The 15,529-nt window shown below is 41.0% G+C and overlaps 1 protein-coding gene across 3 annotated transcripts in view; it reads left to right on the forward strand.

Annotated features, from left to right (window-relative positions):
- CC2D2A (coiled-coil and C2 domain containing 2A) overlaps positions 1 to 15,529 on the forward strand; it is a 112,828-nt gene that overhangs the window by 15,831 nt on the left and 81,468 nt on the right. For all 3 annotated transcript variants that reach the window (XM_019553089.1, XM_019553092.1, XM_019553090.1), the window contains exons 2-8: positions 3,548 to 3,636; positions 4,114 to 4,215; positions 5,133 to 5,231; positions 6,184 to 6,369; positions 7,356 to 7,509; positions 9,268 to 9,404; positions 11,058 to 11,189. In XM_019553089.1, coding sequence (XP_019408634.1) covers positions 3,548 to 3,636; positions 4,114 to 4,215; positions 5,133 to 5,231; positions 6,184 to 6,369; positions 7,356 to 7,509; positions 9,268 to 9,404; positions 11,058 to 11,189 — 899 coding nt within the window. The remainder of the gene's footprint in view (positions 1 to 3,547; positions 3,637 to 4,113; positions 4,216 to 5,132; positions 5,232 to 6,183; positions 6,370 to 7,355; positions 7,510 to 9,267; positions 9,405 to 11,057; positions 11,190 to 15,529) is intronic.

Below are 15,529 nucleotides of genomic sequence, written 5' to 3' on the forward strand. Positions count from 1 at the left end.
TTTTTTTTTTTTTGACCGCTGGTCCCCCAGCCTCCCTTACCTCATCCAGTGTAACTAGCTGCATCCCAAAGTGCGCCTGGCATAGGCATTCCACAGGGATATGTAGCAGTGGTACAAGGTGCACCTAGCGCTATATTTGAGAATCACTGCTATAAATTGTGCCTCAGTGTTAAAGATGAGCTTTCCTGGAACTGCAAATTTAGAATGTTTTTTGCCACAGGATGTACTTTCTACTACAAAAATATTTATCAATATGAGAGACAATTGTTGGTGGATGTAGAATTTTGAAAAAGGCGGTACAGATGGTGTAGTGCATCATCACATATAAAAACCGCACACTTTTTTTTTTCCAGTTAAAAATTAATGGGAAGCTTTACTAATAGTTTAGAGACTTAGGGCTTCATTATGCAGTTTAAGATTGAAGCAAAAAGAAATACAACTTCATTGGAAAGAGTTAAAAACCATTTGTGGGGCTGTGAAATAGGAGCTTCGTTACCAGGAGTAGCTAGCAGACAGCAGGATTGCAGAACAAAGTATAGATTGATTGGTGGAACATCAAGACCATTAAAAAGGAGAGGGTCATTAACACCAGCGGAGTTAAGAGTTTACAAGGGATCAGGTAGATAATGAATCATGAAGTCAAGGGACTCCTTTGGCACTGTCTTCACTAGAAATGCTGCTACCTCTCAAGCAATTGGTTTTAAACTTTGGGTGGAGCAGGAATCAAAGGGGAGTGCAAGTACACCAGTGCATGCCCCTGCATCTGTCCCTGGAAACAGTTTTACAGGTATTAAACCACTTGAAATTCATGTCTTATAGTTGCCTGATGACTGATTTCCTAAGCTGTTGTTTTAAAATTTGGAAAGGAAATCTTGCTTTGTGCCTGTATTGCTAATTTCATATTTATATGGTGTTTCTTATTTTTCAAAAAAAAGTTCAAAGAAAATCCCTCACTTTAAAGTTTTTTCAAACTTCCAGTCACACAAGCTGTCTAAAAGTCAAACTGTTCTTTCCTGATCAGTGGCTTATGCATCATCAGCAGTTACAGAGGTTCTTATTGTCCAGTCTTGTCCTCACCTTCAGCTCTGAAACTCTGACTTTGATGGAACAGTTGAAATAGGAAGTTCATTAACAATTCTGTTGGGCATGCTTGAGTCAGAATAGACTCTTATCTTACCGTCATCATTGTGTTGGAATTTAGTGCTAAAATTATTTAAGATTCTGTGATAGAGATCAGTTAAACAGATATGGCTAAATACAAAAAGTGGATGTGTAAAAATGATTGTATTTCTGATCTTTGCTGTTCTAACTGTGCTTCAGCTTTAACTCTGTAAGAGGCAAGAATCTTGTGGATGACTTAATTTTTTTTTTTTATTGGACCATGTGTATGGACCATGTGTAGGGTTGGTATAGACAAAGATACCACCCAGAAGAATTCTTGCCCCTTGCATACTTCCTAGACATTATGGTTAGGGACAGAAGTTACTTTGAAGTGATCAGAAACTGGTTTAAACATTTAACAAAACAGTAGTTCAGTGCACGTAAACCAGTTTCAAAATGGCTGAAACCTGGTTGAATGTAGCATCAGACTTAACTGATTTAGGTAAACCAGTTTATGAAACTTCTGTCCCTGACCTCTTCCTGGTACAAGTTAAATCCACAGTCCCCCAGCATCCCAGGATGATTTGCAGGCCTGGGCTGGGCTGTGCTGTCTGCTCGAGCAGAGCATGGTTGTCCCTGCCCCTCTGTTCTGTAGCCGGAGCACTGAGGGTTGCCTGACAAGGGGGTGACGATAGGAAACCCAGCTGGGGACCCAGCCCAGTCTGCCTGGTGGGGGCATGGCAGGATTTTCCCTGCTGGAGGGGGTGGCGCCATGGGACAGGGGAGGGGAGAGAGGTAGATTAAACCCCCTGCCTGCCCTCTCCCACTTGCACAGGACCCCTCTACGGGCCACCCAAGCGGCGAGGGGCATGACCTGCCAGCAGCTTGGGCAACGCCTCGGGCTTGGGAGGGAGGGGGATTAAACTCCCCTGCCTCCCCTCTCACTGACATGGGACCCCAGCTGGGGTCTGCCAGCTTTTTCCCTCCGCTGGCTGCTTGAGCTGCAGGAGCTGTGGCTAGCCAGTGGCCTGGGCAGCACCTTGGGCTCAGGTGGAGGGGAGGGAGGGCGTTTAATTCCTTTCCCTCCCTTCTACCTGAGCCTGAGGCACTGCACAGGCCACTGGCTGGCCATGCCCCCTGCCACTGGGGAACAAACCTGGAAAGGGCTGCTTCTCCCTTCCCCCTCTGGGCACACCCCAGCTAGGTCCTTGCAGGCCACAGTAGGGGTTTAAACTCCTCCCCAATCATACTTGGTGGGCTGGCAGGGCCTGGCCACCCCCCCAGTTCAGCTTCCCTCCAGACAACATTACCCCAACACTACCGGAATTAATTCTGAACATTCAAAGTCCTAGGTCTGTCAATATGTCATGGCTTAATCGTAAGTGAAGTTAATGGGAGTGCAGATGAACTGAAGTTAAGTATATATCTCCACAAGCACCCATCCCTATTTTGTGCAGATATCAAAGATCCACCCTGTGGAGTCATGTTATCTGACTTGTGGGGCCTAAAGATGAGTACAGGTGGGGGCTTGCTGCTGGATTCTAGGGTACGGAGCACCTTTGGAGATGCATTGGATTGTGGCGGGATGAGTGATGTCTTCATTAGTCCTGATGTCTCCCTGTTCTGATACAGGAGCTCAGACCCCAACTAGAGCTGCTGCTGGAGATGGGTCCTGATCCAGCTTTCAGGGAGCCTCACAGTCAGATGAGTTTGACCGCTGGGATTCTGTACTATTCTGTAACACAAGGCAATGACAGGACATAACAGGATTGAAGCTTTGAAGAAGCCAGAAGATGGTATACAAGAATACTAAAATCAGGGATCAGCAAATATATTAATCTTAGTTTGTATAATTTAATTAATAGTAATATATTTATTCATCTTATTTTGAAAAGGTTGAAGATGATTACCTAGATTATTTCTAGGGTTATGGTAAAAGAAAAATCAAGGTTTTAATTCATTACAGTATTATTACATTAAAATGTAATAGATTCAACATTATTATAGTTGAATAATATAACTGACTTGAGTAAAGACTAACATTTCTCTCTAACTTTCGTGTTTATTTTGGGAGTTTTCAGTATGTTATTTAATCACCATCAATTACTTACAAACCCATTTAACATTTCCATCAATGGCACATCGGATTCATTCCTTTAATGGAAAGAAATATGAAGTACTTTGGATAGGTCAGTTCTCATTAATTTTAATTTTGGTAGGTAGATCCAGCTGGACTGAAGACTTTCAATTGCTAGTCGAAAACATAGAAATCAAAACTTGTTTCATTAAGTTAAAGCACATGTATGTCTTTTCATATTTTTTCATATAGGGGCCTTTCAGTTAGAAATTGGAATTTTCCAATTCTGTAAAAAGCTATTAAAATAATTATACACTTCTTGATTCCTCCACAAAGAACTGCAATTGTAAACTTATTATCATGTTTCAGGCTTGCCACCTGTTCCTTCTTCATCAAGAACAAGCTTTGCTGAATTTTCCATTAGGGAACGAATGAGAGAGAAATTAAAAGCTGCAAGGGTAAGCGTTTATAAAAAATTTTATTCCATCTACCACATTTTACTTACTTAGTGCTCCACAAAAGTGAATTACAAATGCTTTTTGTACTCTAAGGAAGTTATTTTTTATATCCATAGGTTCTACCCCCCCATATCTAATTCTGTATTATTTTCTAAAAAGTTAATTTGATTCTTATTTGAAACTTAGAAATGACAGTTGTTTGGAAAAAATCTTATTATTGGTATTATAAGCCAGATTTTACCATGTTTATGCAGAATTTTAAAATGTTAAGCTCCTTTTTGCAATCAATGTTTTTTCTGAATTAAAGTTAATGTATAATAAAGGGTAGCAAAATGTTGCTCTGTTTAATCATTTAAGCTGATTCTATAGTTAAGAGTCTGTCACGATATTCACATGTAATAAGACTTTGAAGCTGCTGGGACTGATTGTAATATTTACTTATGTGACATAACCAAACCTTTTCGGGGGGGTTCTCAGTCTAAAGCAGAAAGTGCTTTGTTGCAAGAAGTCCCCAGTCTCCCACCACGCCGTATAAAAAGCCTCAGAGAGAGGGAATCAGAAACCGTATTGCATGAAGAGGTGAGAAACAGGGTGTGAGTATGTGTTCTATAGTGTCATAGTGCAAAAACCAAAGATAAAACATAACTATTAAATATTCAACAGCTGTTACATTTGATCAGCATCATAGCTTATCTTTCAAAAGGGCGGAGCTGTCACTTTTTAAAGAGTCGGGTAGTTAACAGTAGCTTTCCCAATCCGTGCTTTCAGTGCCCATAATGTACAATACCAAATATTCTGTTCCTTTAGCAAGGAAGCACCTATCACAGTGATTAGGCATTCCAGATTTAAAAAATATATCCTCATGTTTGCCCTAGTTAATTTGGATTGTTCAATGTGAGACAGCCCTCTGCTTTTCTTAAAAATATTTTGTCGTTTACAACTATCTAAAAACTGCAGGGTTTTTTTCTTTCAGTATTTATGGTGCACATTTTTGTTACATCCAGGGTTTCAGTATTTTTCAGTTTAAACTTCTTTATTTAGACTTTACTGGAGCCAGGACTTCACTTGAAGTCAGTGGGAATTTTGCCATTGACTTCAGTGTAGCCAGTATTTTATCCAGTATTTTTTTCAGTTTTTCTTTTCATGCATGTGCATGACTCATATTTTGAAGTTTATGATTTGGGGAATTTTAGAAAGCTGAGAGAGATTCTAGTTTTCAAGTTAATATATAAAAACAACATCTTGTATAAAATTTTGCTTCTGATATCTTTACAGTATATTATTGCCTGAACAAAAAAGAATTTCTATTATCCTGGTTAAAACGAATGTTGAAATCTGCACCTGAATGATCTTGTGTAGAAAATTCAGCATGGCATAGAAAAGCCAGAATTTTAACTGTCAGTATACAATAGTTATTTGTATGCTCAGTTAGTCAATGTCTTCATTTTGTTGGGTGTCTAAATAACTCGCGTAACTAAAAAGTTGTTTCTATGTAGTCATATAAAGATGGACCAAGGGAGATACAAGAAGACGAACCCCAAATACCTTCAAGATTAAAGTTTCGTGATTCTGTCAAACTCAAGCAGAAGCCACATGTAAGGATCATTTTCTTTAATTTGTGTTGCCTTTACTCTGCATGCAGCAGCTAGCAGGACTTGGGACCTTAATTTTTAAAATACCCACCTCGTTATTATAGGCCTTAAGAGAGTCACAATTTAAGAATTGTATTTATAGATGCCTACAATTCAAATATAAAGCATAAAATTGAAAAAATAACAAGAATGACTGAACAAAGAAAACTAACAGTCATTGAGATGCAACTGGGCCCATAGCATTTCTTATTGGTTATCAGACAAATTTCTCTAACATTGGCCATCATTTGACAGTCTCAGTGATTTTATAAAACAATAACCTCTGGTTAATGCACTGGTCCAAGGGAAGTGCAAATAATTCTGAATTATCCAGTTGTTACCATTCATCATAATGGGTAGGGGATGCTGGCAGGGAATTGGAACAACAGCAAACTGAACTCTATAGGTAAATCAACCAGACTTTTCTTTGCATGGGGCAACAAAATGTTATTAATTGTGTTCTCATTGTGTTCCCCTTAACATCCAAAGTAGTATTTTTCCTGCCTTTGTCCTTTACGGGCAGAATTTATCCAGAAACTGCTATTTATATATATTTTTTTTATTCTCAACATGCAGAGCTATAGCTTTTACAGCCACAATACAACAGACATATTTGAGATTTTCACAAGTATGCTTGTGTTGGAAAAGATGAGCAAACTAAAACTGAACTAATTAATGTTAAAAATCATTTATTATGTAGTAAATATATTAAAGGTTAAAGAGTTTGGTATATAAACTAGTTAACAGATGTCTTATTTTAGTCAGTTTTAGTATTTATATGACCTATTTTTTTAATTAATTAAAATGCTATAGTATGTTATTTATAAATGTCCCTAGTAATTTTTGTGTGAGAATACTTTTATTTTTACTAAAACAGCTGTAAGCATCTTAAGTAAATGTTGGCCTTTCACCTTAGGTCCAGAGTGATTTTCCTTCTGCAGAGGAAGCATATAATTTTTTTACATTCAATTTTGATCCTGAACCAGAGAATATAAAGGATGAGACCAAGAGCAAGAAAGATGGAGAATCCAATCTGGAGGAAGAGGTGGAAGAACAAGAATCTGAAATAAGCCATCAGGAGGAACATGATGATGATGAAATGGTATCAGAGAACATATTTTTGGCCAGGTTACTTACTGTATGCTAACTAATTTTGTGTATTCATTTTGATAAATTGAATTGTTTTCTAATTAAAACCAGTAACTTTAGGATTTTTGGAAGATTTGCATTCAGATTTTGACAGCCTTTCCACATGGCATCACTCTCATGCCTCAGTGCTTTGAAAATGTGTCCTGTTATTTGTTTTCCTGAATTATACTAATAGCTCATACATTGTATATCTGTTATTACAGATTAAATACAACTTTTTGTTAATATAAACCCATTTAAAATTTCAAATCTGTGGCCCAGGTACTAAGTAGAATCTGAATTCATTGGATTAGTGCTTTTTCACCAATAGTAAAATATCTCTTCCTTAATAGTTTTATAAAATAATTAATGCTCTTGATAGAGAAGCCTAATAAAACTACAAAGGAATGCTTTTTTTCTCATTTAAGCCTGTGAAAAGTGAAAAAATCAATAGACTTTGTGCAAAAGTTGTCCAAGGTTTACCAAAGAGATCGGAGAAATAATATTAGAGACAGCTGTTTCAAGACAGTGTAAAAACCAGATGAAAAGGTATAAAGTAAAAAGATCAAAGTTGATAACAGATTGAACAATCTTTCTTCACAAGTTTTTCTGTTCATTCCAAAAGGATTGCTTGAGTAATATATTCCTTAGAATGAGTAAGCATGGCAGAATCTATTTATTAATACATTAAACATTTTTTTAAAATGAACTGAATTTTATTTTATTTTAATAATAAATAGTTGTCTGGGAGCAGCTTGAGGATAATGAAATTGACTTGGATCGTTCCAGCATATGAAGATAAATAATGTGCTTTACAGCTAGAAGATAGCTTAAATAAGACATGCTTTTTTCTGTTGGCATGCAAACTGGTGACATTAATGTTCTCCAGCTTAGTGTTTAATACTAAAAAAAGAGCAGGTTCAACTGCCAGCTAATAATTTTCCTTTATATGAAATACAGGATGAAGAGGGTCACCTTGTTAAAGAAGATGAGTTATTCCTAATACAACAGACAGTCAGTGATTTTCTGGTAGTAAAACCTGCAGGTTATGAAAGCTATTCTGAGCAACTGAAGAAGGAAAGAGATGTTCTCTTCATTCCCAGCATGAGAACAGGTATACAAGGCTCCCCCTTCTATTGTTTATTAGATAGCATAATATTATTATTGTAACTCCAGTTGCAACAATTAAGTAACCCTTCTTAAAAAGGATTCTCAAACAGGGTGCCACAGCACCTTGGGGTGTCTTGTGATCCTTTCAAGAGTGCCATGAGATGGCACACACTGTTAGTTGTGCAAGCAAGATCAACAAGCTAAACCCAGAGTTTTCAAATAAGAATCCATAGTGTTAAAACGATTCTGATCTGCTGTGGTCTCTCTGAGTTCTTTGCAACAGAAAAAATTATTATTTTGTTTTTCTGTAATCAAAAAGTAAGTAAGTTGCATTTCTGAGGGGTGCCATGATACTAAAAAAGCTGAGAACCACTGCTCTAAAATGAAGCCCCTTTAAGTATTATCAGTAATGATATATTATTGTTTAATGTGTACAAAGCATGCTAAGTATTCTTATAAAGCTATGCTAAAGATCTGCCCTGCTTATGAAAATGAGAGCTCCTTGTGTGTGTATTGTCTATATACTATGTCAACAGATATATATGAGGGCCACTGCAGGCCCCTCAGCCAATCAGTGGCGGGAGGCAAAAGTGGTGCTGTATTTAAAACCACGGTTTTCACTTCCCTGCTGATCAGGAGCAAGTGGGGAGCAGCGGGGTCCCTCTGTCAATGAGTGGTGGGAGGGGGTACATAGGGAAACCTGCAAGATTTGAAGGAGCTGCTGTGCACTCCACTTCTGCTGCAAATTAGGTAGGTCCCTATTTATACATGTGCTTTTATGTATACATACATACATGGGCAAATCTAGGATTTGGAAAAGGGGAGTGCACGTGTTGTGGCACACCATCACATATAACACGGGACACTCCTTTTCTCCACTTAAACAGAAATGAGAAGCTTGACTAATACATGAGGGAACTGTCACTGTTTTATTCAGTTTAAGATCCAAGCAAAAGCTAATATAACTTTACTGGAGTTTATAGTGAACAGTACTGAACTTTATTGTGCAGTGATTTGTTAGATTAGATATTATGTGTAAAAACCACAAGCCAGGCAAAACATAGTCAAATGATATTGCCTGTTAGTTCTGTGGTTATTATAGCTTAATGTATGTCACTTCTTATGACTTGTAGGGGAAAAAAACAACACCCCCTCCCCCAAACTAGCCTTCCTGAGTTCTTGACAGCGCTTCCAATACCTCACTGACAGTCATTTCTACACTTGAGGTAATATCACACCTGAATTAAGGATTTTAGCTGGAGTTAAAAACAGTCTGTAGGACTGTGAATTAGAAGAAACGCATTCCTGGTGGTGTCTAACAAATAGCAAAATTGAAGAAGAAAGAATCATTTCAATGGTGGAACATCGAGAGCATTAAAAAGGAAAGGGTTGTTAACACCTGTGGAATGAAGAAAGATTAATAATAATCAGGTAGAATACATCAGATATGAAGTCAGTTGACTCCCTCAGTGCTGCCTGAATAGAAATGCTGATTTTAAAGTTTGGAGCAAGAATCAAATGGTGGGGGGATTGCAACTCTCCCACTTCACCTCCTACTTTGGATCTATCCATGCATATATATAATACACATATAAAATTAATAATCCTTTTCATTAAAAGGAACATTTCAATCTCAACACTTTCAAAGTACGTGCATTACAGCAGCAAATTATCAATTGTTGTTTAGAAGACAGTATAGGACCTTGCAAAGCTTAGGTCTCCAGTTATGAGTCTTATAAATTTGGATATGTTTGTACTTTAGTGCCTGCTTCTCAGAAGGTGCCTACAAACATGCAGCCAAGGTACCTTGAGGATGAGGGTCTTTATACAGGAGAAAGGCCCACTGTGTCATTCTCTAATCAAAACATCCTGGAAAATAGAATAATCAGACAGGAGCAGGTAAGTTACTGTTACATTATTGCTAATATTTATTTTATGGTGAATGTACTTTGTCATCTATATAGGAGTGTTCATGATTCAGACCTAATAATTAGTCAAATTCTTGTAGTAATTGTTATGATTGAAGGAAGCATATACCTTATTTTCTCTCAAACAATACACCCCCAAATAAAGCATATATTTTTCTTGCGTGTAACACACCTTGTTTTTTGGAAGGCAGAATAAAAAAAAGTCTTATTTTGTACAGCATCCTGGTTGAATATGTGACATAGAGTAAGACTTCCTGGGAACATAGAGCATCCAGGAAGTGTCACCCCAGGAGATAATCTGGGTTAAGCAACAGGATCTTTCTAACCATCTCTTGGGATGCCACACTTCCTGTTCTCCTGGAAACACTGTATGTACTTACTCTGTTTCATACAAGGTTAGGTCCCAGACCCTTGCAAGGGCAACAGCAAGACTTTGTTCTTTACCATATGTAATTCTTTAAATAAGTTCCTGTAAATAACATGTTTCTTCCACATCAAGATACTGCCAGTAGCTCACTTGCTGCCTCAGGCATAGCCTACTGTTCTTGTCCAATAGTTATTTGTCATGGGTACATCCTGGACAAGGGTCAACAATACCAGAAGTCCAGAAGCTGAAGCAGGTCACATTATTAGGTGTCAGTTTGAGTCTGAGGTATCCCAGTGGATGTTGAGATGAGTCTGGGGTTGAAATGAGTTCATGCTTCAGGTCAAGCCAGAGGTCAAGGCAACCATGAGGCAGGAAAAAGATGCAAGGATAAAAAGCTTGAGCAAGACTGAAGCAGGACAGGAATATGGCTGGGGGTAGGCAGCACCATCTGCAGCAGAAGTAAGCGAGGAGGAAGGCAGGAGGGTCCCAAATAAGGTTACAAATGCTGTTGCCAGTACAAAGCTCCAGGGGAAGTAGGAAGGTGCTATCAAGAACTTCCACTGGTTCTCCTGGGCCACATGGTCCCTCACTGGGAACCTCATGGGAGGGCCCAGACTGGGCTGGAAATACACTATTTTAAATCGTACACTAGCATTTTTCTTAACATGTGCAGTGCTGAAAAAAATGTCAACATACACAGGGGTCAGTCTGGATCCTTCAGATGCTTGAAGCTTCTAAATAAACCAGAATATGCTTAAAGTTTTATCTTGGAACCATTTAAAGCAGTGATTCTCAACCATAGTGACAGGGTACTCAAGGGTGATGCGAGATCCTTTGAAGGATGATCTGAGATATGGTGAGATTAAGCAGATAAGTACAGGCTCAGCCTCTTCCCCACAACTTTGCCCCCACTGCCTGGCCCCTCTCCAAAGAGGTAAGTTTTTTTTAAATGGCATGCTGTTCACTTCTACAGCTATGGGAGGGTGTCTTGAGTCTAGTGAAGGGTGCCTTCAGTCTATCAAGGGGTGTCTTGAGTCTAAAAAGATTGAGAACCATTAATCTAAAGCCTGGAGGAGGGTATCCATATAAGTTGCTCATGTTTTTATATTTTTGTTAGGTAGCTGCTTAAAAGAAAAGGAATTAAAATTAAACTGTTTCCTAAACAGTGGGATCTCCGTCTCTGAAATAATTGTAATTTTGCAAGTCATTTTCTGATAAAAATTGCAAAAAAAATTAATTTTACTTCATTATTCATAGGGGAAAGCATGGTTTGGAGATGATGGCAATATCTTAGCATTGCCCAATCCGATTAAGCCATCTCCCACAAGGCCTCCAATATTTTCATTGGAAGAAGGAATAAAACCAGAACTGGAAACAGTATATAGAAAGGTATTTTGTATATTGTTACTATGGCATCATTTTAGTATGGATTACTGTACACCCCTAAATACCTTATTGTAGGAATGCAGCCTTATCCTGTATTTTTATATATGTTTTAGTTTATCTCCACCCCTACAAGGCACTTACAAATCTATAAGCCTGTACTTGTATGTGCTGAGAACTTGTGTTTACTTGCCTGACTGAGGTATGGATTGAAATCCTTGTTTTGGTTAAGGTAGGCTTAGACTTGTTCCCTTTGTGAGGATGCAGCCTAAGCACATGTAGCTGAACTCTTGTTCAGATAGCACTCCCTTGGCACCCCCAAGTTCAGGAGTGTCAAACTGGTTTTGTCCTGTAGACTAAATCCATCTATAACTTGCTGCAGTAATGAAGTCAGAAGCAGAAACAGCTTGTCCAGTAGTAGTGGATAGGACAATCAAGTGATCCCACAACATGTCACAAACTAATTTTTAGAATGGTTCCAGTTAGTGAGGCACTGAGAATCCTAGAATATGACCCAGAAACTTCTGATTTCAGTCAGTATAGATATAGGTAAATGAGTGTGTTGTGAAAGAGAACATTGTGGCATATCCACACCACTTTAGAGCACTGTACTGAGGCATACCATACATTCTTTACATTCATTACCTTATGAAACTGAAAAAGAGTTTATTATTCTGCCATTCTAATAATGGTAGCTCCATTATTATTTCTATTTCAAAAGTTAATACATGAGCTCTGACAGTTCTGAAGTGGTGTATGCATACACTTTATACACAAGATCTTGAGTTAGAAATTAAGTGTATTTTTGGACTGATATGGCTATACCATATACCTAAGGATATTTTGTATGGAGAATTCTTTACACAAAGGAGATCATGCAGGAACCCTTGTCAGCTTTTCGAAGATGTTTGCAAGAGAGATGTGAAGGCAATGAACATTTAGCCAAATGATTGGGAGAAGATTGCTGAAGATCAAAGTGCTGGAAAACAATTGATTAATTGTGGAGTGAAGGCTTTTAAAGAAAGAAGAGCCTAACATACAGTAGTAAGAAGAAACCTCGGGAAGAATCCTGCATCACATTCAGGAGTTAGACACCAACTTCACATGTGATAAGTGCAAGGATTCTACAGCCACTCACAGATGTTTAATGAGTTGATGCCTCATTCAGTACAAATCTGTTTTGTCTTGTCTGTGCAGCTGCTTGGAAAATGCTGTTCCTTAACCATTAAACCTTTCAGCAGTTTTTGCTAGGTTTTAAATCCTAATCATTAATATTTTAATGCTTCTGTTGGAGCATTAAGAAGAAGCAATGATACTTTAGTATGTGACCTAAGTTGCCTCTTGGGAATATTTCTAACTGCAGTTTTGGAAGTGATTTGAGAATTGCCCACTTGCTACTCCTACCGACCAATTACAAATACATTATTCTCCATCCAGTCCAGTTCCAAGGATCTACTAATGGGTCTTCCAGCCTCTGTTGCAAGAGGAGGTGGAATTAGATGCATCTGGCACTAGAAAATGCTTAGCATAGGGAACTCGTAGTGTCTCAGGAGTCTGATACCTGGCTCAGGATCCATATTAGGTGCTTTTGTTCACCTGGAATCCACAATCCTAGCCCTGCTTCTTAGCACAGTTGCCTAAGTGAATTGCAGTGTGTACTTTTTGCCCAGTAACCTAGTGGCAAGATGACTTTCCAAGAAATGGGAAATCTGAGTTCTAGACCCTCCTCAGCCTGAAGGGATTAATATCCAAATTTCCTACTTCCCAGGAGATTGCCCTAACCTTCAAGCTATAGAATATGGTTGTGTGGGGGAATCTTCAAAGCCTGCTAAATCTTGGCCATTGAGCAGCCAACAATACAAGTGTCATAGGACCGGAAGAAGACCAAGGAAGAGAATGTGTTTCTGTAGCCTAGAGATTACAGTACCCGCTGCAGGAAGGGAGACCTGGTTTCCAGTACCTGGTTCAGGGTGTTGTATGCATTTTACATTAGACAATCATTGTTTAAACAAACTTGGCATGATTAGATTTTATCAACAAACGTCAATAAATGGTGATTTTTTTTGTCCCACACACATGATCCAACAGAAAAATATTTCCTTCAGTAATAATTGAAATTAATAGAAAGGGGACTATAATGGGGAACACTTACCCTGTTACTGGACAGTGGCGAAAGACAGATGGAGGGATGGAGGGCAGAGGGGTTAAAAAGGAAAACAAGGAGTAGCCCACTGACTTGTCAATTAAGCAGTTAGCTTAGGAGGCAGATAACAGGCTAGATCAGGGATGGGCAAAATATGGCCTGCAGGCCAGATCCGGCCCGCAAGGCCATTCTATCTGGCCCACAGGGCCCCTAAAAAAATTCGGAAAATTAATATTTCTCTGTCCTTAGTTCCTGTAAAAAATGACAGGAACCAAGGGCAGTAGGACCCAGGGGAAACTCAGCAGGCTCCAACAGCAGTGGGGCCTGCCTGGCCCTGCCCCCAGCTGGGGTTTCTGGGCTGGGAGCACATGGCTGCCCTGGCACGGGAAGCTCAGGCGATTGTTGGGGGGAAGTGGCCCTGCCCATGCCCAGTGCCCCGTGCTGCAGTTGCTCACAGCCTGTGTGGGGCTGCCTGTGTCCGCTCCAGACAGCCCCACGCAGGCTATGAGCATCTGCAGTGTGGAGCACTGGGCGGGGGAGGGGCCGCTTCCCTGCCCCCCCATGCTCAGCTTTTCCCTGGGGTCCTTCCCTGTGTGGAGAAAAGCAGCCCCTCGCCTGCCCCATGGCCGGTGCTCTGCGCTGCAGGTGCTCACAACCCATGTGGGGATGTCTGGAGCAGGCACAGGCAGCACCAGGCAGGCTGCGAGCAGCTGGGGTGCTAGGCATGGGGTGGAGAGGGGCTGCTTTCTTCCCCCCACCCCCTCCTTTGCCATGCTCAGCACCACCTCGGAATCCAGCACCACTGCCAGGCTGGCAGCAGGGCTGGGTTACAAGCTGGTGCCGAGTGCAGGGATAAGCAGCCCCTCACCTGCCCTGTGGCTGGCATCCCACACTGCAGCTGCTCACAGCCTGCCTGGGGCTGCCTGTAGCTGCTCCAGACAGCCCCGCAGAGGCTGCGAGTGCCTGCAGCGTGGAGCGCCAGCCATGGGGCAGGTGAGGGGCCACTTTTCCCCAAGCTCATCACCAGCTTCTTCCCTGATGGCGAGCAGGGGGTCAGGGCTGTGTGCTGCCCCCCACCTGTACCACAGGGTTGGGGGGCACTTGGTGTGAGCGGGCAGGGAGCACAGGACGCACACCGGTGTCCTGGGGCCAGTGGTGGCGGGCCCCAGAGCAGGGTGGCAGGAGTGCAGGGTCCCAGTCAACAGGGGCTCTGGAACTGGGCCAGCTCCCCCTTCCCTGCTAGTGCAACCTAGCCCAGCTCCACGGACCCCTGCCAGCCTGCGACCCGCTTTGGGCCCCACTGGTGCTGGCCCTGGGACATTGGTGCCAAGACATTGGGACATTGGTCCCAAGATGGTGACCAGGTGGTGGGGCACCTGTCAAGGGCTACCCATGTGGCCTTTGACAGCCTGCGAAAACTGGGTAAGCAGCCCTCTGCTCAAAATAGTTGCCCACCCCTGGGCTAGATGAACAAACCTGAAGCCCAGAGGGAAGAGTATTTGAGGCTCTAGCCCTTCTGTGACCTCATCCAGGTCGCTGATGAAGATATTGAACAGCACTGGCCCAAGGACCAAGTCTTGGGGGACCCCACTGCTCACATCTTTTGACCCATCCACCACCACTTTCTGGGTATGACCCTTAAGCCAATTTGCCACCCACCTGGCTGTGTAATTGCCTATGGCACAGCCATTCAATTTGTTTATAAGAATAGGATGGGATACTGTATTGAAGACCTTCTTAAAGTCCAAGTTGTATCTTGTTTATCAAAAATCATGTTTGAGAATTCAGGGTTACAGATCCACAAACAACTCTTCCAGCCTCTTCCAAAAAAGCAGAACTCAATCTGTCCACCCATGGTATGAGTCCAGAGTCCTGCCCAAGCCAGGCCAGCTAAGTGTGTGGGAGAGGGCAGCCACTGCCTTTCCCTCTTCCCATGTTCTCAGAGCTCTGTTAGTGCCACTGCCCTCCTCTTCTGGTCCCTGCCTGCCCAGCTCTTTCCTGGTGAGTGAACAGAATTATTTAAAGCAGGTATGTGTGGGAGCTCAGTGCCGAATTATATAGGACTGAATTAAGCACAGGCTCAGACCTGTTCAATTTAAAACTTTTATTGTTTCACAAAGTCATAAACTAAAGGAGGTCTGTTGGTTCACGAGGTTCCCAAATCAAGCCCTTGCTCTCTAACCCGGAGGCTAGGTGCGGCTGC

The sequence above is a fragment of the Crocodylus porosus genome, unplaced genomic scaffold (genome assembly GCF_001723895.1).
Source record: "Crocodylus porosus isolate Cpor-Errol unplaced genomic scaffold, CroPor_comp1, whole genome shotgun sequence".
Classification (NCBI taxonomy): Eukaryota; Metazoa; Chordata; order Crocodylia; family Crocodylidae; genus Crocodylus; species Crocodylus porosus.